The sequence below is a fragment of the Tachysurus vachellii genome, chromosome 1 (assembly GCF_030014155.1).
Source record: "Tachysurus vachellii isolate PV-2020 chromosome 1, HZAU_Pvac_v1, whole genome shotgun sequence".
Classification (NCBI taxonomy): Eukaryota; Metazoa; Chordata; class Actinopteri; order Siluriformes; family Bagridae; genus Tachysurus; species Tachysurus vachellii.
This window is the reverse complement of record NC_083460.1, coordinates 12,590,610-12,614,404: the sequence shown is the minus strand read 5'-3', so window position 1 is coordinate 12,614,404 and position 23,795 is coordinate 12,590,610. Positions and strand designations below refer to the sequence as shown.

Genomic DNA, 23,795 nt, shown 5'->3' with positions numbered 1-23,795 from the left:
AACTAACAACATATTAATAATAATAATAAGAAGAAGAATCAGAATAAAAGGCTTAATAAGGGTATAGTTTCTGTACATTACCGGTGTCGGTTCTGATTTTTGCTCAGGTTAATAAATGTGATTATAGTGTCTGAACTGTGTGGAGTGAGTGTGTTTCAATCGGAGCCAAAAGATGAGACTAAATACAGCACATAATAATCAAAGTAGTGGTTTATTTCAGCAGGTCAGGGTTTAACAGCAGCGCTGCTCGGTCTGAGTGCCATGCAGGCAGCATTGCAGATCATCAGCTGTGTCTCAGATCACAATATCTGACTAAAGACATGAGCTGTGTTCAGCCTAACGTAAAGGACACACTCGTACATCGCATTATAACACTGAGGAATAAATGAAACCGTTCTGTAGATGATGATGAAATACTTGTGATATACACAACGGAGCTGACGCTAATTTAAACAGCCGTCCTTGCCAACAAGCTGCATGGGGTTTAATATTCTGGTCACTACATCTTCATTATCTGGCAAATTAAACTAGACCATCTCAAAATTCCAGTCCGGTGCAGACACAGCTCTGGTTTAAAGATCTGTTAGATGTGTGGAAAAGTGAAAGAAATCATAAGTGCACCTCCAGTTTGTTAAATAATCCTGATTTCGCCTGAGCTGTTATTGTTTTACACATTATTTTAACTGTTCTTTTTGGAATTTTTTTAGATGATATGTCTTTATTTTTATCATAACATGGAATGACAAAGAATCTTCACATTATTCAGAGGGTTTTAAGGCCCACCCTCTTCAGATAAAAGGCTTTAAATTAAATTAAATTAATAAAGGCTTTGGAAAAAACATTAATTATAAATAGAAAAAGAAAAAACCCATATACAAATTGTTTAATACTTCATTTCTTTTTTCATTTTGTCTAAAAGTTGAGGTGTTAGTGTTTCCCACAGTTCTTTATTTACATTTAGGTGTTTGGGGTCCGATCATGTTTTTATGAGACCTTCCAGGAAGTCTTTCTCCACCATCTCCTCGATGTCGTGTCTGGCTCGGCTCCAGAACATTTTCTGGCTCTCGTGTTTGTTGTTTTTCGAGGCGTTCGGAGCGTCACTGGGTGGGGAGCTGTTGTGGAATGACGTGGATCTGATGCCTGATTTGCTGCTGAACACCTGACTGAGCACAGTGAAGAAGGGCAGAAGCTGCTCGATGCTACGGATCCCGAACAGAGTCAGAGTCAAGCGTCCAGGCTCCCACGCTAACGTCCGACTCGAGACGTCCTCTTCTGCGCTTTTCTGATAAATACAAAACAGTGTTACACCACGTATCATGCTGTAGTGACGAATTAATTGACCTTTATTACTGGTCAAAGCATTATTCCTTCCAAAACTGAGAAACAGATTAGAACTTAGTGGCCGGATGATGCTCAGCTACTCTGGGAAGCAGCACTAAAATCTATCATATGTAGTGTTTCCCATAACTCTAGAACCTTTCAATTGATAACAAGGCTGCCAATCAGCTTAACACTGGCCAATTGCAAATTTTGAATGGTCTGTGTAAGTATAGACTCTATAAGTTAACTCTTATTCTATGTTAAATTGAACATCCTGCTAACATTTCTGTGTTCAAGCTGAGAAAAATGACCTGGGCTGAAATTGTCCAGTAGGTTTTCTGCATGTTCCCTTAAAGACACACAGTGCTTGGGCCCCAGTGATCGCTGCTTGTGCTGTATACTGTATAATACACTGACACGTGGGTTTTATGATCAACAGAACTAATGAGTCGAAATAAAGAACTGAATTACAGATGAACGGTTATGTGGCTATTTTACAGTTTCATTTTACTTTCTTATCTTTGTGGTTTTTAGATGCTTTAATGCTTCAGTGTGATGTTTATTCTCTGTACCTTCGCTCTTTTCCTCAGCAGCTTTGCCAGTCGCACTACGTAAGGTTTAAACTCTCTCTGGTGTGTCCCCTGTCTGCGCACCTCCAGACCGGAATCATCCGAGGACTCTGGGATGAATGCCCAGCGATACCTGTAGCACCGACACACCACAGAATGTCAGCGTTAAAGGAATACTTCAGTGCTGAACAACTGCCCTTAGACTTCCATTAGAAAGAGGTACACAAGCTTTATGCTCTTGTTGGTATTCCGTTTGAAACGTTATTGCACCTAGATATGAGACACAGTTAAATCTCTTATTCGGCATTTAGACAGGTGTGTTTACAGGTAACTTCCTGTTCTGAACATGTACTTCCTGTAGGGAGGAAAACACACACATTTGGAACTGCGGGAGACTCTCAGACGGCAGAGTGAGCGCCAGATCCAGCAGTTTGCAGGCAGACAGATAGAGGTTGAGCCAGCGCTGGCTGTTGTAGGATGTTGAAAATCCGTTTCCTCCAGAGTATGTGGTCTCCAGTCCTGCAACCGAGGGACCCGACGTCCTGCAGAGAAAAAACGAAATACTCAGAAAATACAGAAATACAACAGAACCTTGTACACTGTGTACACTCTAAGACACCTGCCACCCTCACACACAAAGCTTTTACTGACATACCGCAGGACTGTAGTGTGTGTGTGTGTGTGTGTGTACCTGGTGATATCCTCGTCTGCAGTGAGCTCCTGCTCCATCAGTAAAAACACCTGAACCTGAGAGGAAAAAAACTTGTTAAAATGGATAATAATAATAATAATAAAGAATACAAATATTTGTATGTGTGTGTGTGTGTGTGCATGTGTATATACCAGCTCAGTGATCATGGTAGGCCACAGGGAGGTGAGGTGTTGTGGAGACATTCGCAGCAGCAGAACTCTGAAGAACAGGAACACCTGGGCATGCAGGATCGGTACCTGAGGGAGACGCAGACTCTCCACCAACCGCTCTGATACACACAGACACACACACAATAAATGTATTATATTGTCTGAATGGTTGTGTGTAATAAATGATTTATATGATATACGTCATGTTTTAATTATCTGTTAATCACTATGTCTGTGTGTGTGTGTATATACCCTGTATATCTGGGAGGTATTTCTGATATTGGTCCACCTCACTGCTGTAGATGGTGAAGGCGAGGCGTTTTAGCAGCATGGCTCTCTGCTCCAGCTCTGCGTCACGATTAGTAAAGAGATTCAGAGAGCTGTTCTGAGCTACAGCTACACGTGCTGAGAACACAGGAAGTGAGAAGGAGGAAGTGTTGTGATTACACAAAGTGTTAAACAATAAAAAAAGGCCAAGTTTTAAAAATAGTAAAACTAACAAAGCACTTCAGAAAATCTCTGGATGTGAAATAGAGTCAACATAGTGGAGTTTTATCTGGTTTCAGGATGCATGAGATTCTTTACAGTAAATTGTGTAGTCTATAACTGTCGGTGTATGTGAGAGACAGTGTGTGTGTGTGTGTGTGTGAGACAGTGTGTGTGTGTGTGTGTGTGTGTGTGTGTGAGTGTTTGTGTGTGTGTGAGACAGTGTGTGTGTGAGAGACAGTGTGTGTGAATAAAATCTGTTAAAAATAAACACTTACTCATCAGATCTCTGAAAGTAGTCTTATCATGGGTCATCAGATGGTCTATGATTGCTCTCCAGCTGAAACACACACACACACACACACACACACAAAAGAAGAGAACACAAAAGTCAGTAAGGCTCCATACACTGAAGTAATCATACTGAATATTGTAATTTTGTATATTATATTAAATACATTCAGCAGGTTCTTGTTTTAAATGATAAATAAGTCAAGTCACTCACTAGCTCACACAAGACGCATCCATCTGGAAGAAGGTGTGATCCATGAACAGGTCGAAGGCTTCTTTCTTCCACGCTCGCCGTGTGTACTGATATCCACTAAGACTGCTCAGGAGCTGAATACATGCCCGGTAACTCGGAGCATTGTGTGCACTGCAACAGGAGAAAAACACAGAGAAGGAATCCTAAATCCCAGCATCAAGAACATCACCACCACGGTGCAGGGAACATCACCACCACAGAGTACATCACTAAAACAGAGTACATCACTACCACAGAGAACATCACTACCACAGAATACATCACCAGCACGTAGTATATCATCGGTGTGGAGAACGTCACCGTGGAGAACATCACTCTGTGTACTCTGTGGCGGTGATGTACTCTGTGGAAGTGATGTACTCCACCACCACGTAATATATCATCAGTGTGGAGTACATTAGTCCCCAGAGTACATCACCGCCACAGAGTACATCACCGCCACAGAGTACATCACCACCACAGAGTACATCACTGTGGAGAACATCACTACCACTCTGTACATCACTTCCACAGAGAACATCACTTCCACAGAGAACATCACTTCCACAGAGACCATCACTACCACGGAGACCATCACTACCAGGGAGACCATCACTACCACGGAGACCATAACCACTACAGAGAACATATCGCCAGCACGTAGTATATCATCAGTGTGGAGAACATCACTACCACAGAGTACATCACGCTGGTGATGTACTCTGTGGCGGTGATGTACTCTGTGGCGGTGATGTACTCTGGGGCGGTGATGTACTCTGGGGCGGTGATGTACTCTGGGGCGGTGATGTACTCTGGGGCGGTGATGTACTCTGGGGCGGTGATGTACTCTGGGGCGGTGATGTACTCTGGGGCGGTGATGTACTCTGGGGCGGTGATGTACTCTGTGGTGGTGATGTACTCTGGGGTGGTGATGTACTCTGGGGTGGTGATGTACTCTGGGGTGGTGATGTACTCTGGGGTACTGATGTACTCTGGGGTACTGATGTAATCCACGCTGATGATATACTATATGGTGGTGGAGAACATCACTACCACGGAGTACATCACTACCATGGAGTACATCACTACCACAGAATACATCACTACCACAGAGTACATCACCTCCACAGAGAACATCACTTCCACAGAGAACATCACTTCCACAGAGAACATCACTTCCACAGAGAACATCACTTCCACAGAGAACATCACTTCCACAGAGTACATCACTTCCACAGAGTACATCACTTCCACGGAGACCATCACTTCCACGGAGACCATCACTTCCACGGAGACCATCACTTCCACGGAGACCTTCACTTCCACGGAGACCATCACTTCCACGGAGACCATCACTTCCACGGAGACCATCACTACCATGGAGAACATCACCACTACAGATAACATCAGTGTCTGAGTTTGTGTGTTTATACCTGTGGTTGCGTAAATATGGCACAACATAATGCATGATGTTGACCAGCAGGGGGATCACTCTCTCCTTCTCATCACTGTAGAAAACCATGTCCAACAGGTGAGCCAACACCTGCACAGGCACATGAACACACACACACACACAATTAATCACACAGACTACACATACACACATGTATGTGTGTGACATGCTGAGTTTACCTCTGCTAGCAGTGTGAGGGCGTGAACACTGTAGACTGAGGGAGTAAAACTGGACGCCTCCATCACTGTGAGCATTAGATCTGAAACACACGTTAAACTGTAATTATAATGCTCATGCTATAACACTCTCTCTCTCTCTCTCTCTCTCTCTCTCTCTCACCCTCTACATCTGAATCCAGCCCTGCTCCATCCACTACAATCTGAGGAGATGGTTTCACCTCCAGGTTCCTCCTCAACCATGTTGTTTGTTCCAGAGAGGAACCTGCGATCGTCCCGATAGCCTCCACGATCTTATGGGTCACGTCCTGTTAACAAAAACCCATCAGGATTTCTATTCTGTGTAAGATATCATCATTTACTGTAAACTGTCATCATCTGGTGTTTCTGATCAACACCACCAGCCTCTTCCCTCTCTCAGTGCAGAATATTTCTATTTGGTTCATCTGTTCTTCTTCAAGACCTGACACATTTCTGTAAAGTTAAAACTAAAGCAGGATGGTATCAGAGAGGACGTTTCGGTCACCTGCAGCTCACGCTGGTCCTTCTTACTCTCCAGAGTCGGATTCTTCAGGATAAATTCATTCAGAACGCTAAAATATTCAGCACAGAAACACAGCGAAGTTACAGCTACATACAAATAACTGAACATCTGTTAAACCTGAGATAAAGAATGTGCATATGTGTGTGTGTTACCCGAGGATGAGGAACTGCCCCGGGGCAGGAAGGCCGAGCTGAACTGCGTCTTTCAGCAGCGAGAGCAGTGAGGGCCAACTGTCGACTAAATTACACACCGGAATCCTGCAGAACATCATCACTAATCGTTATATTACTAATTATACATTGTTTACTGAGTCACAGACAAGTTTCTTCTGCTTTATCTGACTCACCTCTGAACATACGCATAGAAAAACTGTAGCATGCAGACTTCAAGAGAAAGATGTTTCTAGAAAGAGAAAAACAGTGAGGGACGAGAAAGAAAGAGATAAAGTGGAGGAAAAAAGTCTTAATTGATATTCACATATTTTAAAATACTGATTTAATCAGCTGTTGAGTTTTTGCTGTTTAAATCCGAACAGCTCAGAGAAAATAATTAAACACAAATAATTCTATATAAATCCCATCATAAAAGTCTGTGGATTATTGTTTATTATTTTGTTTCTCTTAATTTGTTTCCAAAACTTCACAGCAACCCTGGGTTGGAAAAAGGTGCTGTATATATATATTAAACAATATTAATTATTATTATTATTAAAATGCGAACCTTCTCCTTGCCGATGGCTGGTGGCTGTTTGAGAACCTCCTTCACTGTTTGCATGACGGTTTCAGTGCGCATGGCATTAACACTCCTCACCAAATCCACCAGGAGGAGCTGTTCATCACTCGCTGCTGGAATTACCTACGCACATGATATAAAATGCAGAAACTCACACATGCATCTCCTTTTTCACACTGTAAATGATTTATCTCTGTAGTTGATGTGCACCTTGTTCCTGGCAGGAGTTTTGTTCTGTTTTCTTTCGTTCCAGACGTAAGCAATGGCAGCCATGAAGTGAGCTCCATGGTTCATCGAGATTGGGCCGAGGAGTTCAAGGATTTGCTGACGGAGATTCTGTAGAAAGAAAAGTCCAATAATAATAATAATAATAATAATAATAATAATAATGTAATATTTTTCTTGCATTTATACTCCAGACTTTTATTAAATTGTGTGAATGTAAACATCAACATCAAACCCTTCATACTTCAAATTGCATTCATAAAAAAAAAAAAAAAATTATTGCTGGCTTCCAGTAAGTCTGTCTCAGGTGTGGGTCTTCTCACCTTAGTGGACCCCAGGTTGATGTTGGAGCTGCAGGTTGCTCCACTGGGTCGCTCTGAGCTGTCAGCCAGGTAAAGTGCACTCCAAAGCAACGTGACAGAGGACATGATGGTGTGAAGGATTGACAGGATGCCGGAGCGTGCTTCAGCCAGGTGCTTCTGATCCACACTCACCTGAAGCTGTGTGGGACAACACACAGACACACACAGACACGCGCACACAGACACGCGCACACAGACACGCGCACACACAGACACGCGCACACACAGACACGCGCACACACAGACACGCGCACACACAGACACGCGCACACACAGACACGCGCACACACAGACACGCGCACACACAGACACGCGCACACACAGACACGCGCACACAGACACGCGCACACACAGACACGCGCGCACACAGACACGCGCACACACAGACACGCGCACACACAGACACGCGCACACACAGACACGCGCACACACAGACACGCGCACACACAGACACGCGCACACACAGACACGCGCACACACAGACACGCGCACACACAGACACGCGCACACACAGACACGCGCGCACACACAGACACGCGCGCACACACAGACACGCGCGCACACACAGACACGCGCGCACACAGACACGCGCGCACACAGACACGCGCGCACACAGACACGCGCGCACACAGACACGCGCGCACACAGACACGCGCGCACACAGACACGCGCACAAACAGACACGCGCACACACAGACACGCGCACACACAGACACGCGCACACACAGACACGCGCACACACAGACACGCGCACACACAGACACGCGCACACACAGACACGCGCACACACAGACACGCGCACACACAGACACGCGCACACAGACACACACGCACACAGACACACACGCACACAGACACACGCACACAGACACACGCACACAGACACACGCACACAGACAGACACGCACACAGAAAAAATGAAAAGCGATCACCTCACATGTACACTCCTCAAAATAGAAATAAGTGAGTTTGTAGCAAAACAGCACTCCCACCTGGTGGTACTGAGAGGATGAGTCGAGCAAGCAGTAATGGATGATGGCCGTGACTCCCTCCAGCACAGTGAGGATCAGATCAGGAGGAATACACAGCGCCATCCACTGGGGCCTGAAAATACAACACTCTAATTCATTTTCCTGACTAGCTTGTGGCCCCTAACCTGCAGTACCTACAGTGGTGCTAGGTGACATACCTGGTGTCTGTGATTCCAGTCTCATAGCGGTACTGCTGGATCAGGTGGTCTAGGTTCCTGCAGAGCTGTATTGTCACTGAAGCAACCACGCGACGCAGAACCCGACCCATGTAGGGCAGCGTGGCCGTGACAAGGCCAATCCACTGCGGGTGCATCTTACATGTGTGGTGCTGGTGAAGTGCCCGTATCACAGCACATAAAAACATACCCTGTGCTGTAATTGGTTGCCCATGCAGGTATTGCAGTGATGCCATTGGCTGTTGAGGATTCACATGCTCCACTTCTCCAGCCAGGATATCAAAACCACCACAACCAGCCCCAGCTCCACCAACAGTTCCTGAATTCCCTGTTCCTGGTACCACCTCTCCACTTTCATCTCCAGGTACCAGAACATGATGCTCGAGTACAATGAGGCTCTGAAGCAGACGAAGAAGTTGAGACTGTACACCACTGCATCCATCCAGCTGGTCCTCGGACAAGTTGATGACACTATCCTCAGATAGTCCCTCCTCGACAACGGGCATATTGGTTCCACGCATGTGCTGCTCATGCCACTTCTGAGCACTAAATATGGACGAGAGCAGACAGTGCAGTGCCACCTTCTGCACCTTGCACTTGGAAAGAACATCACTGATGAAGCTGGCGAACCCTTTAGCCGAGCCGCCAGTCACCTTGACAAGCTCGCTGAAGAGCAGAGTCAGGACTTCAACGCTGGCCAGCTGCATGGCACGGTTCCCTGCCAGATCCTGTGGAGCTGCTGGAATGTGTGATGAATAATAGCTCCTCAAGAAGTAGAGGCACAGGGAGATGATGATCTCCAGGTACATGGCGCTGCGGAAGGGATGTGAATGTGAATCCTGGGGAATGGGACAATAAAAATCTTTACCCATGACGGAAACGCGATGTCTGGCTAGAAGGTTCTGAAGAAGCGAGAGCTGAGGTGTGTAGGTGTTGTTGATGCTGGTGGTTGAGATGGCACTGACAAAGCCAGCAGGAGCTGTGCGTAACATGGCAGCTATGGCAGAAAGAGCATGAAGAGTCCGAGTGGAATCGTAGATCTGCAGATACAGCAGGATGTGCTGGTAAAGGGGGTGAATGTTAAAACGAGTAAGACAAGAAGATGATCTGGACAAGCCTAGGAGACCACTAGCACCGCCACTAGGAGATCCGATATCACTTTCAATTTCTGAAACCTCACCTTCGCCACAGCTGTACCAATTCTCCAAGTCCAAGCTGTCACCAAAGAATATACTGGGGGGGCGATTCTTATCTGCCTGGTTTGACTTTCGATGTTCCTCCTCTTTCTTCTTGTTCTTCTTCACCTTGGGCTTGGCTCCAGGAGATTTGTCAATAAGACGCTCCATGATTTTACCTTTTAGGCTAAGCTGTGTGCTGCTGTGGCTGCGTTTTCGGGACCGAGGGTCATCTGGGTGAAAGCTTAGCTCTGGCGTACCATTTCCACTACTATCTGGAAGCATGACAATGGAAGGAGATGAACTGTGTCTTGTTATTCCTTCATGAGGTTCATCACATGATGAAGGAACTGTGAGAAATTCCAGTGTGCCTCCAGCCACCAATTCGGGAAGTGTTCGGAAGTGGTTACCTGAAAAGGGGACCATGTTGACCTGTGGTTCAACAGATGCTTCTGAGGTGTTGGAACTGTCTGAGTCAGTTTGAGTCCAAACTGGAGGTGAAGGTGTCTCAACTGAACTGTCTTCCAACATTTGCACCACCCTGTCCACCAGATCAGCAAGAATCACAGAAACAGCCGTGTTTATGGACTCGTCCTGTAATTCTGCCTCTTGTGTTGCCTGATCGCATGTATTACCACTTCCTTCCTGCTCACTCAAGCTGCCATTATCTACAGTGGAGGACTGAGAGCCAGTTGACTCTGAGCTCAGTGGCTCCTCCTGCTGGTCTGGGGCTTGATATTCACCACAAAGATGTACATTTTCAAAGCTGAGGCTCATAAGAGACAGACTGTCACTTAAAGGGTTCACCGTTAGGCTGAAGGGTTCCATATCATCCAGAGGAAGGTCTTGTCTCTTCAGGTTTTCCTGAGACATACAATAATCTGTAGGACAAAACAATTTACAAATAGATCTGAACAAAACAACAAAACCAATGAACAAAAATCATAAACAAAACAACAAAACCAAATGCAGAAATAAACCCCACTCACAATCAGAGCAGCCTGTGTCTTCCAAGCATCCAGCTCCATGTGGCTCTGGTCTCAGTCCTGGTGCTGAAGGGTTGGGAAAGGCCCAGGTCCAGTGGCGCTGAGACTGAACACGCTGGATGGACACACGGTGTGTTTTTGGATGCAGCAGCAGCAGAAGAAGCGGCTCGAGAACTCTTGCGATGTCATGTCTCTGGAGCACTTGATTGAGCCATGCCCGTCCCACAGCACTCGCAGAATCATCCCAAAAACTCAGACTGTCCAACATGATGAAGAGAGACCTGCAGGGGGTCCGACACGATGGATTTAAGCTCTGAGTCAAGGTTTTAAGTTCACATCACCACCTAGTCTACAGAGTGACTCCCTCGCATGCTCACTGTTCTCCTTATCAGTAATATTTAATTTATTGATAAATGATACTCTTATATCCACAACATTTCCGGAAGGTTTTATCTCACCTGTCAAAGGTGCGGCTAAAAGGAGAAGACTTGGTGACATTCAGGTCTCGGGTTAGATGCCACAAGACCGAGAATTTCACATGAGCTTCCAAACGGATCCTCTGAAAGGTTGAAAACAGATGGCTGTTTAGGAAGTGATGCAAACATGTAAACAGGTCTGTTGTATGCATACTGATATGATGTTTTTATGCATATTAAAGAGTCTCACCTTGTCTCTGTGATTGAGCTGGTTAGAGATGACGTCCTCACAGATGCTGGATGAGGGAACGAGGTTGTGCAGCTGATAGAAAAGTTCCACACTGCGCTGATGATGCTGAGGAGTCGCTTCACCCAACTGATCCCACAACAACACTGCCACGCTCTACAACCAAGCCGAGAGAGAGAGAGAGAGAGAGAGAGAGAAAGAAACAGAGAGAGAGAGAGAGAGAGAGAGAGAGAGAGAGAGAGAGAGAAAATAGTGAACACTGACTATTTTCAAATGACAGTTGAAGACCTACTTATTCATGAAACACTTCAACTATCACTTCCTTCCCTGTTTGTTGCATATATGGTTATAAAAAAAAACATTAATTAAAAAACAAACAAAAAAAAAAACACAAAGTTTTAGACCCATGGTATCTTAAGTATGTAACCTAGTGAACCAGAGTTAATGTATCCAAAGACAGAGACTAAAGCACTTCTGTACATCGCTTTGGATAAGGCCATCTGCTAAATGCTGACGATTGTAAATGTAAACAGTGCTGACAGTGGCCTAATGGCTTCAATTTGTTTTTATTAGTTCCTTCACGCTGATTTAAGATTTTGTTCTAAATTACAAAACAAGCAAGCAAACGAACAAACAAAATCATTAACTTTTCCTCCATTAATATTTGATTGTCTTAATGTCAACTTTCTTCCTTTTGGGAGATGGGATTTTCATGGTGTGTGTGTGTGTGTGTGCATGTGTGTGTGTTTTGGACATATGCAGACTATAAAAGCTTTGAACAAAAAACTTTACAGAGATTTATCCTCAATGGCATGGTTTCTGTCAGTTTCACTTTATACTTTTTCACATGTTCATTGAACTGGAACTGAATATTATTATGCTGAAATAAAGAATCTGAACATTCTGAGTTTAAAAACTCATCTGTACCAGAATCCAAATTCAGACATTAAGGATAAACCTGTACGTTAACTCTAACCCAACAGAATATGACTCAGCAGAAAGAAGAGAAAAAACAGTTGGGAATGATGGCCTGAGACAAGTGTTCTGTGATGTCCTCATCAAAGTGATGGAGTTCCATGCTAACACGAACATCCTGTGTGGCTGTAGCTGGTACGGGCTCTGTTCACCAACAGCTGGCATCCTCCAGAGAAGTACAAGCACAGGGTCACCGATCATTCCTCTTAAATAATGCAGCTTGAACTAGGTGACTGTATTAGGTGTTTGGAGAACTGCGCTGGCACCTGTTTTTTTGCTCACTTCTACAGGTTTTTGAGGCAGCAGGCCTTCCTGTTTATCTTGAACCACCTCAAGAATATGGTGCGCGTTTCCGAACATCTCTCTTAGCTCGGAACTGAGGCAATAGATATTAAGATTTAGAGAATGAAAAGCTAAAATCAAGAGAGAAAAAGGCAATAAAAAGTGTGTAAAAAAGGGGCCGAGGTAATAAGATAGAAACAGAAAAAAGAGGGATAGAGAGAGAGAGAGAGAGAGAGAGAGGGAGAGAGAGTGAGAGAGCACAAAAAGAGCAGTTATTTAGAGCAATTGTGAAAGAGAGATCACCTTGAAGAAGTCAGTGTTTTCAGCGATGTTCTTTAACATCCCCTGCGTGAGCGGTGGCCTGATCACCACGGCAACACGACCCTGACTCGGGCTCATCGGCTGGGAGGAGTCGGCCACACCCACCCTTTCTGCTGTCACCATGGCGACAGACTGAGTCAAACCGACCAGGTCCATGAGGAGAGAGATGGCAATGGCGCGGACGCTGAAGTCCAGCTTGGAGAAGCAGGCGTTCATCAAAGAATCCAGCCAACGGGGAGGCGGAGTCTCACCTCCACTGTCTGACATCATCATAATCCCCATTGTTATTGATTTATAAGTGATTATATACAGTAATTAGTAATAATAAGCAAATAATTTAACAAATAAAAGTTCTATAAAATAAAAAAGAAAAGCAAACATAACTGTATATAATAATGCTTAAATAAGAGAGGGTAAGTTTAAAAGGTGCTCAAACCTTCGTGCTCATCTCTGCTAGGAGAATTGAGGTTTCCTTCTGCGACATACACGGGGAAACTGGAACACTCCAGGAAGAGCTGACACGCAGCAGTAAAGGCAGACACACACTCCTTCTGATCAAATACACACAGCTTGTCTGGCAACTCCGCCTCCGTCTGGTTAGCCCCACCCCCTGTGTGACCCGGGGCAATGTAGAGCTCCACCAGTCTGCACAGGAAGTGCTGGAAGTGCTCGAGGCAGTGCTGCATTACAGGGGCACCCTGAAATTGAGAGGCTGCAGCAGAACCAGCCTGTTGTCTGGGACTGGACCAGGGAGGGGCGTGGTCATAAGACTCCGCCCCCTCGTACTGAACAAAATCTGTGAAGCTGCTCTCAGGAGAACGCACGAGTGAAGGACTTTCTCTATCCTCAAACACATCCTCACTGACTGGAACATCCACAGAAGATGGGGCGGCCTGAGAGAGAGAGAAAGAGAGAGATAGAGAGAGTTATAAAACAATAACAAAAAGTAATATAATAGCAAAAAGCTGTGTTTCTGTGTGAGTGAAATATCTAACATCTCAACAGTGTGTGTGTGTGTGTGTACTGACCTGCCGTGTTTCCTGTTCTCGGTTGGAGCCACTGGATGGGAGGATGAGTGGGGAGACGAGTGGTGGCTGGACCTTGCTGAGGATTTTGGAGCAGAGACACAGACAGTGTGTGATCTCTGACAGACTGAGCGCACTGAGCTGCAGCGTGATGGCCGACACCATCCTCAGCAACAACTGGGGTAAGTGTTCTGTCTGAATCTCTATATACGTCTCCTAGACACACATACACACACACACAGTGTTGGGAGGGAGAAAGAGTAAGAGAGAGTGACAGAGAAATCTGAAATGTAAGCGGGCGGGTTAAAGGAGCAGAAATGTAAAGGTGTGGTACGTCCCTGCAGTCAATCAGATGAGCTGTGATCACTCTACAAAGCAAATTATAACATTGCTAGATGAAGGGAGATATTTAAACAATGTCTGTTTTCATGGATTAACCAAAAGATTCATTTGCAGAGCCAACAACTTACATCACTCTACCTCCTTACACACACACACGCACGCACGCACGCACGCACGCACGCACGCACGCAGGCGCACACACGCGCGCGCACACACGCGCGCACACACGCGCGCACACACGCGCGCACACACGCGCGCACACACACGCGCACACACACGCGCACACACACACGCGCACACACACACACGCACACACACACGCACACACACACGCACACACACACGCACGCACACACACACGCACACCTTCAGACCTGAGGCTACGCCCCCAAACAGAGTGTGAAGCATCAATGCTCCAGTGTAGAGCTAATCAATTAAACTTCACACACTGATGTCATCTCAGCTGATCCACTGGGTTCAGGGTAAAAGAAGAAAGAGGATGTAGAGAGTGAAAAGCACATGCACAGCTTAATCTGTGTGAATGAAATGAAGGCGATGCAGGAGAATAAATGGGTGTAAAAACAAGCAGTGAAGAAGGAGGAGTACTGTACCTGGCAAATCACTCGCATACTTCTAGTGGGCTTTAAAGAGAGAGAAAGAGAGAGAGATAGAGAGAGAGAGAGAGAGAGAGAGAGAGAGAGAGAGAGAGAGAGAGAGAGAGAGAGCAGAGACGTTCAGAAGAGAAAGGTGAATAGAGCACATGGACAGAAAACAGTCGATAAAGAAATTTATTCACAAACTCTCTCAGCTCTCTCAAATCTGTCTGGAAAATTTGTGAATAAAGAAAGTTCAGGAAAGCTGAAGAGCAGCTCAGCTACCAGCACACAGTGTAACTCATCATAGCCTTATTATTACTAAAACACGCTTCAGGTGTGAACCGTGTGTGTGTGTGTGTGTGTGTCGTTCGGCTTACCAAAGACACGATGTCCAACAGGAAGTCGACAAGCTGACAGAACTCAAACAATGACAGGACTGAAGCTGCTGATCCACTCTGCGTTCTTCTGCACAGGGATTCAACAAATGATTAAAAAACATTTAAACAGAGGAAGCATAGTTTAGTCTTCAGAAATATGAAAGAAAAAAGACAGACAGAGAGACAGGCAGAAAGAAAGAAGGCTCTCACACACCTGCAGCTGTCCTCGAACCAGCGAGCGATGTAATCCCACATGTAGTATGGCTCAAAAGAGTTGAATAAGAGGTTAGCAGTTTTAATCATCTCAGCTGTGCGCTTATTCTCTCTAAGTTTACTGAGCACAGGGAAAAAGCAAAGAAAGAAAAGATTAATAACACGTCAGTAATCAAACTAAAAATGTCGTTGTTGTTGTTGATGATACCTGCTAAGTTGGGTGTGGTCTTTGTTGAAGGGGTTCTGATTCTGCAGGTCCAGTTCTGTTCGGCACTGTGTGTGTAAGGTTCTAAACACTTCGATCAGAACGTCCTCTAAGATGGCGGGACCTAAACATACAAACGAGTGAGACATGAGAAAGAGCGAGAGAGAGACGAGTCACTGTCACTTATCATTAATTCAGAGTCCAGCTCTGCACAGTCAGCTCGGCGTCTGGAGGAGGGAATTTTTCTGGAAAAACCACAACGTATGAAGTGAAGCAGATGAAAATTCAGTCAGGTTGCCCTGTGAGTGTGTGCGTGAGAGTGTGTGTGTACCAAGCTCAGGTTTGTCCAGCAGACTGATTAGAATACGAAAAGGTTTCAGGTCGTGCATCAGCGCGCTCTCCTCCTCACCACCTCGAGCTTTTCCCTGCAGAATCCCAACCATGGCCTAGACACACACACAGACACACACACGAAGAGTATCCATTTTTAATCTGACTGAGCTCTTAGACTATTAAATATTATTAATAGATTATTCTAAACATTTAAAATGATAAATAAACAGTGTTGTGTATAGCCTATATACGGAGTTGTGTGCAAATACAGTGCTGTGTGTATGTGTATGTGTATATATATATATATATATATATATATATATATATATATATATATATATATATATATATATATATATATATATATATACATACACACACACACACACACACATAACACTGTGTATATATGTAGTGATATGTGCATATATATATATACTGTACATACAGTGTTATATGCATATATACACAGTGTTATGTGCCTGCATACCCGATGGTGTGTGTGCATACACGGTGTTGTGTGTGTATATACAACGGTGTGTATGTATACACGATGTTATGTGTGTATATACAATGATGTGTGCATACACGATGGTGTGTGTGTGTATATACGGTGTTGTGTGTGCATATACAATGGTCTGTATATATACATGGAGCTATGTGTGTATATACGGTGTTGTGTGTATACACAATGGTGTGTGCATACATAGTGTTGTGTGTGTATATACACGGCGTGTATACGATATGTGTGCATACACGATGGTGTGTGTGTGTATATACGGTGTTGTGTGTGTATATACGCTGATATGTGTGCATACACAATGGTGTGTGTATATACGGTGTTGTGTGTGTATACAATGATGTGTGTGTGTATATACCCTTGTCTCTTCCTCCCCGTCTCTGCACACCTGTTCCCCATGTGTTAATTGTCATGTCTATTCAACCGAATCTTTGTCAGTGTATGTTGTTCTTCCTCATCATTTGTCCTGTCTAGTTTTCTTCCATGTTGCTGTTAAGTGTATTTAAGTTATTACAGCCTATTTATTTGAACTATCCTGTATCTGGGTCTGTCTTCCTTCTCCTGGTGTGACAATATGGTGTTGTGTGTATATACGGTGTTGTGTGTGCATACAAGAAGGTGTGTGTGCATGCATGTATACGGTGTCGCGTGCGTGTATGATGCATACCTGCACCAGCAGGTCTTTAGAGTAGGTGTTGAAGTAGTGTGTTGCGTTTTCCTCTGGGTTACTCAGCCGGCTATTCCGAGGACCTGTTTTCACACCATTGTTGTCAGAACCTGTACACACACACACACACACACACACACACACACACACACACACACACACGCACACACACACAGAGTTACATGCACTGAATTACATAAATAAACGCAACAATTTCAAACACACAATGTTCTATTCATTCTTGATAAATGAGCAAAACACATACACACACACACACTCACCGTAATGCCCGTCCCCAGCACACAGAATGCAGGTAAAAACAGAGTAAACAGGAGATAAATAAACTGCAGTGTTTATGACGCTGTAATAAACTCTACAGTATGAATGTGCTAAATAAATAATACTTATATAACCAAATAATACTGGTCTCCCTTGAAGTGTATTATTTTCGTAAACTGCATGGACTGTTTTTTTTTTCCTACTCAACACTGTTTTGCAGACGATTGCCATGTTTTATTTATTAATTATCTTCACATCACATGTTTTAATGATTTATAATCAATTTAATGTTGATAAAGTTGAGAGACGAGTTCCTGATCGCACATACGTTATATCTGTGATAAACACTCATTCTCTCATCAACCCATCTGCGTGTGTGTTTCTGTCTGTCTGTCTCTCTGTGAGTGTGTGTGTGTGGGGGGGGGATTTCCTCACCCAGTAGCCATGCATACAGCCTGCGGTTCAGTGACATGTCTCTCCTCAGGACAACGTGCAATGCTGCAGAGAGGATTCGGATCATGTCAGGTCGTGTGGCCTAAAAGAGAAAGAGAGAAAGAGAAAGAGAAAGAGAAAGAGAGAGAGAGAGAGAGAGAGAGAGAGAGAGAGAGAGAGAGAGAGAGAACGAGAGAGAGAGAGAGAAAGAGATGAACAAGAGCAAAAATTAGCTGAATACTGCACACGCATTGTTGAGTGAGAGAAAGAAAGCGAGAAAGAGAGAGAGAGAGAGAGAGAGAGAGAGAGAGAGAGAGAGAGAGAGAGAGAAGATTACCTGACTCATGTGGTAGGGGAAGCAGAAGAGGATGAGGTCGAGTGTACTCCTCTGAACCAACACACTGGAGTCTTGTACAGATGTACTGACTGCCTCCACCTGCACACACACACACACACACAGAGTTGTAGCAGAGTTGTGTGTAGCAGGTTAGAGTGTAACAGGTGAGTCTGCTGCTGTGTTTCACCATGAGCTCGATGTCACTGCCGATGATGTACAGCTGGTCCTCCATGGACAGTTTGCGGTTGAGATGCAGAAGGACGAAGCTGATGGCTGGCAGTCTCACTGACGCGCTGGTCAGGATGCTCCCCCAGAGGGCACTATAGAACACAGACTGCTCCACTGCTGATGCCACCTTCTCCAACAGTGCATTTGTCCTGCAGGGGTGCCGTGATAAAGATGTGCAGTGTTCAAAATCTAGATTTACTGTTTCACAGACTCAAAAATATTGTAGTAAAAACCTACAAAGATAAACAAGGAAGAGGAAACACCAGTAAATTGAAAATAAGACATTGCTGACAGTCTGCATGACATGATAGTGATTTGTGATAAATTTCCCTCTTGTTTTTTCCTCCATCGACGGTTCAGCATTGCTACATTGTGTGTGAATGTGTGTATCAATGTGTGCATGACAGCGTGCTCTGGGGTACACTCCAGGTTCCCCAACACTCCAGGTTCCCCTCTATATGATAAGTGGTACAGCAAGTGGATGGATGGATGGCCAGGTGGTGGATGGAGGGATGGATGGATGGAGTTGACATAAATTGTAATGAGGAACTTTAAGATCTTCTTTCAGATTATTAGGGACATCATTTATTATCTTTGAGAATACCTGTGTAGATTATCAAAATAGAACCGAATATATTGTTAAAATGTTCATTCTGTGGGCAAAACTTATTATTACACACTCAGTGGCAGCAGCATACAGGGCAAGAAGTGTGTGATTGGTAACCTAACTGCTTTAAATACACACAAATACACATAAACACACATATACACACAGAGAATACACTGAAGCATGTTGGCTGTTCTGACCTGTCATGGTAGTCGGAGCCCTCCTCCAGACCAGGCAGTACACCAGTCAGGAGTCCCTGCAGTCCCGGCTTCAGCGTTTTCCCCAGCGGCAGATAAAACGTCTCGTACAGACCCAACAGTACAGGCTTCACAGACATGGAGGCATTTGACAGCAGGGGAAAAAGTCCAGAGCTGACGAGAGAGCACACCACAACACACACACATACATACACACACACTAACTTAGGGGGTGAAGACAAAAACAACATTCATTTGTTCTATTTGAAAATCATACAAACTTCAGTCCCTCCAAAAATGATTAGAAGAAGAGTGTAGGATTTCAGCTTAAATTTTCTAAAGTAACAGACCACTCAATTATTTGGCAAACATGAATCTTGGCCCATGTGACTGACAGGTGTTTGTTGATGCCCAGATGAGTCCTGTTAGATTGACTGCTTAAACACTTGATAGCTCTGAATGTCTGCTCTTGGTTTGTGCTATTATTCACCTGTTGTGACTGCATTTGTTGTTTCAGACTATAAAAATGCTGTTACAGAAGCTAAAGGTATGTACTTGTCAAATGTAATTTCCATCAGCTGTAATCATCCTAGCGTGTCATCCAATACAATTCAGTCTGTTACAAATTAGGGGTGTAAGAAAATATCGATAAGTGAAGATCGCAATATTCTGTTTGCCAATACTGTATCGATTCTCAAAAACGCAATATCGATATTAATATCCTGACCGCTAGATAGCAGTTATCTTATCTTTGAACAAGTGACAGGACATACAAGAACTAAACTAATGTTAGCGTAAATATAATATAGTTGCTTGCAATGGAGGAAGAAATCATTTTTCCCGCTCCCGCCTCGGTGTACAAAGCTGAAGTGTGGCGTACTTTCGGCATTCTTTACAAACAAGGCACAAAAGACAAAAGTCATGTGGTGTGTAAAATGTGCAATGCCAACATCAAATATTACAACTAAGCTGAGTGCAGACACAATGAGGCACCATTCTGATGTACCGCTAACAGAACAACAGCAACAAACGGCTGCTTGAGTGGATCCTCTTCAACTCACTCTGGAGCAAGCTCACACGTCAAAGTTACCACCAACCTCAATATTTGCAACCAAAATAACAGTCAATTCTTTAATTTGTAAAGATATGCACCCTCTCAGTGCTTTAGAGAACAAAGGCTTTCGTTATATGCTGAAAACTCTGGAGCCCCGCTACACAGTACTATCCCGACAGCTCATTACGGACATCGCTGTGCCAAACTTCTACAAGGAGGTACAAGAATCTTGTAGCTCAGCTGAGAGAGTCGAGTTGGCATGTGACGCTTGGACATCATGAGCCACTGAATCATTCGTAACACTAACAGCGCATTACATAATGACTGAGTAGAATTTGGTCATGTCTTTTGTTCAAATTACAATGTTCTGACTTTCTTTGTTAAATTAGTAAATTTAATTACATTGTGTTGTTTAATTTTTTTTTTTGCTACAGTTTGCATATGATGGTGTGTTCTTAATGACAGCTTTCCTAATATAAGAACTATGCCAATCTATCGCCTTGCTTATCACAATGTATCGCAACATATTGTATCGCAACCCCTGTATCAGGATGAACCCCAGTATCTCTACTATTGCTCTATTACAAATCCATTTTGCAATGTTCTGAAACATGTATCAAGTTCAACTTGCGATAAATTTCTCAAACATTTTGTTGAGAAGGTCGCCTCTTTTTCTAAAACGTTGTTTTTATCCAGTTTCAGTCTTTTTGGATAGAAATATTCTAGAGAAATTCCAATCCAATCAGCTTAAATTTTCTAAAGTAACAGACCACTCAATTATTTGGCAAACATGAATCTTGGCCCATGTGACTGACAGGTGTTTGTTGATGCCCAGATGAGTCCTGTTAGATTGACTGCTTAAACACTTGATAGTCTGAATGTCTGCTCTTAGTTTGTGCTATTATTCACCTGTTGTGACTGCATTTGTTGTTTCAGACTATAAAAATGCTGTTACAGAAGCTAAAGGTATGTACTTGTCAAATGTAATTTCCATCAGCTGTAATCATCCTAGCGTGTCATCCAATACAATTCAGTCTGTTACGGCTTTAGAACACGTCTCAGCAACGAATCTGCTCTCCTGAAGGTACTGAATGACATTTTCATGTCCCTTGTTTAAAAAAAATCCTGTACTGCTCGTAATGTTCGATCTCACTGCAGCATTTGATACTGTTGACCACTTGATTCTGTTATGATTGGTGATCTCTATTCCTCCCCACCCCTTTCACCTCTGGTGTTCCACAGGGTTCCATTTTGGGCCCTGTTAAATTTTCTCTGTTCATGATTAATTGCCACTGATGAATTGAATTGAATGTATTCATTGATAGAGAATTAAAAGCACTGTTGTTCGCCGCTATGAATAAGGGTGTCTGCGGAATGCTGTAAATGTCACTCTGGAGTTACGTATGAAAAGGCAAAGTGTTCAAGTGATCAGAGCCGATCTTTACAGAGCTCTGTGTGTGTGTGAAAGATGGTTGATGTATTTTGGATACCTGTACAGGAACAGGTCTTTGGCGAGACGTTTGGGTCCGATGATCTTGAAGATGATTTCATACGTCTCTAGAGCTTTGCGGTGGACTCCGCTAGGCAGCGCAGGGTGAAGACACTGAGCCAAACGTTTCCCAATCGTCAGCTTCTTGGGGACGACCTGGTACTTGGCATTGTTCTGCAGTACCTAGAAGTAATAAAATATACAACAACATTTGTATACATATTTATCAAATATTTATTTAATAATGAGAGAAAGAGAAAGAGAGAGAGTGGGGGAGGAAGAGAGAGAGAATGAAATAGACCTTGTTGAGTTTTCCAAGAGCTGAGATGAGATCGGCCCATTCACTGGAGTACTCAAAGTTCTTTAGCGCTTTATCCACTGCCGCCACATAGTTCCTGTATTTAGAGTCACTAAGCAGCTCCACTTCTTCTGTGTTCATCCTAACACACTTAAAACACACTATAACACACTACAACACACACACACAGTGAAGAAAGTTAGTGCCAAAGTCTTTCTGTCAGGTATGTCACATGCCTTTCATAATTACGCTTCATATAAATGATATGAAAGATTTACAATTCTAACTCAAATATTAATGAACCTGTAATTTTATGCTGTTACACCAACACAGCAGTTTATCCCTGTATTCTTCAACACTATAACACACATTTAAAAAAAAAAAAAGATTTAATGTATCCTCAGGGATTCAGAAATTGTGAGGACATTGTGAGAGTGGACTCTTACAAATACATGGGTGTTCATCTGAACAGAAAACTGGACTGGACTGGACAGACAATACTGAGGCAATCTATAAGAAAGGACAGAGCAGACTCTTTCTGCTGAGGAGACTTAAGGTCTTTAGGAGAGCAGTGAGAGCTACTGAAGACCTTTTTTTGACTCTGTGGTGGCCTTAGCCATATTCTATGGTGTGGTATGCTGGTGGAGAGCATCTTTACGGCAGAAAGGAAGAGACTGGACAAGCTGACCAGGAAGGCCATCTCAGTCCTGGGGATTCCTCTGGACACTGTACAGGTGGAGGGAGAATGAAGGATGGTAGCAAAACTATCCTCATTGCTGAAGAAAGACTCTCACCCCCTCTATGAAACGGTTTTATCTCTGAACAGCTCCTTCAGTGACAGACTGTTACTTCCGAAGTGTCTGAAAGAGCGATACAGATGCTCTGTTCTCCCTGCTGCTATTAGACTTTACAATCAAAGCTGCTCCCAGTGAACCAGTCACCATAATAAACAACATTTATTATAACATATAACAAATGTCCAACATTATTATTAATAATAATAATAAGCCGGATTATTATTTGGGTTTAGAATTGTTCATGTTAATGTTCCTTACTGTGGCATAAAGAGAATAGAGTAGAGTGGATCCCGGTGAATACCAGTGGATCCCAGCTGATCACAGTGGATCCCAACCCGCGCTGCTGTTCACTTATAACGCGCTCATTTCCTCTTCACTGATTTCATCAACATTCCTGACAGAAAACCAAGAGACACAGCGCGCTTTTACAATCTTCTCATTAACACTGACATTAACACTGACATTAACACCTACATCTCTGCTCCATTAAACCCGCTCACCTCTAAATGAACACATTATTGTTCAGTGTAAGGCACCAATATCGAACCTGTGCTAAGAAAAGCTGTTTATAGAAATCGAGCCACTTCTACTTGCACTTCCGGGTCTCTAACGTACCACATTTCACAATAAAAGATCTCCGAGTCTCGGTGGGCGATAATATATTATACATACTGTTATCAGCTTCAGGGAGCTGTATTCAAATCTCCAACATTTCCAGCTTATATCAAATATTTAAGATATTTATATTAATATTAATTTAATAATAGCAACAATATATTAATATATTAAGCAACAATTAATTTAACAACAATAACTATAATAATAATTACTATTATTATTATTATTATAATATTATACTATTTAATATCAAATTATAAAAAGCGCTATACAAATAAATTTGAAATGAATTGAATATTTCCAGAACAGCAAAGACAGCAA

At 43.5% G+C, this 23,795-nt stretch overlaps 1 protein-coding gene across 3 annotated transcripts; it reads right to left on the bottom strand.

Annotated features, from left to right (window-relative positions):
• Positions 1–192: 192 nt before the first annotated feature.
• On the bottom strand, positions 193–23,457 carry dop1a (DOP1 leucine zipper like protein A). 3 transcript variants are annotated; one of them, XM_060872976.1, is made up of 39 exons: positions 23,357–23,457; positions 23,115–23,250; positions 22,063–22,230; positions 21,763–21,944; positions 19,222–19,392; positions 18,374–18,563; positions 18,187–18,285; positions 17,853–17,952; positions 17,139–17,248; positions 15,950–16,064; positions 15,622–15,742; positions 15,415–15,534; positions 15,201–15,288; positions 14,839–14,868; positions 13,889–14,101; positions 13,297–13,753; positions 12,843–13,120; positions 11,286–11,438; positions 11,078–11,178; positions 10,623–10,900; positions 8,441–10,514; positions 8,244–8,355; positions 7,213–7,389; positions 6,875–7,000; positions 6,653–6,787; positions 6,279–6,334; positions 6,085–6,189; positions 5,915–5,981; positions 5,552–5,696; positions 5,392–5,471; positions 5,193–5,302; positions 3,742–3,891; positions 3,515–3,576; positions 3,003–3,155; positions 2,733–2,869; positions 2,581–2,636; positions 2,267–2,431; positions 1,893–2,022; positions 193–1,282 (listed from the first exon to the last, which is right to left on the bottom strand). In XM_060872976.1, the coding sequence occupies exons 3-39, from the start codon at positions 22,198–22,200 to the stop codon at positions 977–979; spliced, it is 7,290 nt and encodes a 2,429-aa protein (XP_060728959.1). In that variant the 5' UTR covers positions 22,201–22,230; positions 23,115–23,250; positions 23,357–23,457; the 3' UTR covers positions 193–976. The 3 variants fall into 3 exon arrangements, with proteins under 3 accessions (XP_060728959.1, XP_060728966.1, XP_060728975.1); XM_060872983.1 differs by having other exon boundaries at positions 17,139–17,221; positions 23,115–23,451; XM_060872992.1 differs by lacking the exon at positions 14,839–14,868 and having other exon boundaries at positions 23,115–23,451.
• Between the last annotated feature and the right edge of the window lie 338 nt (positions 23,458–23,795).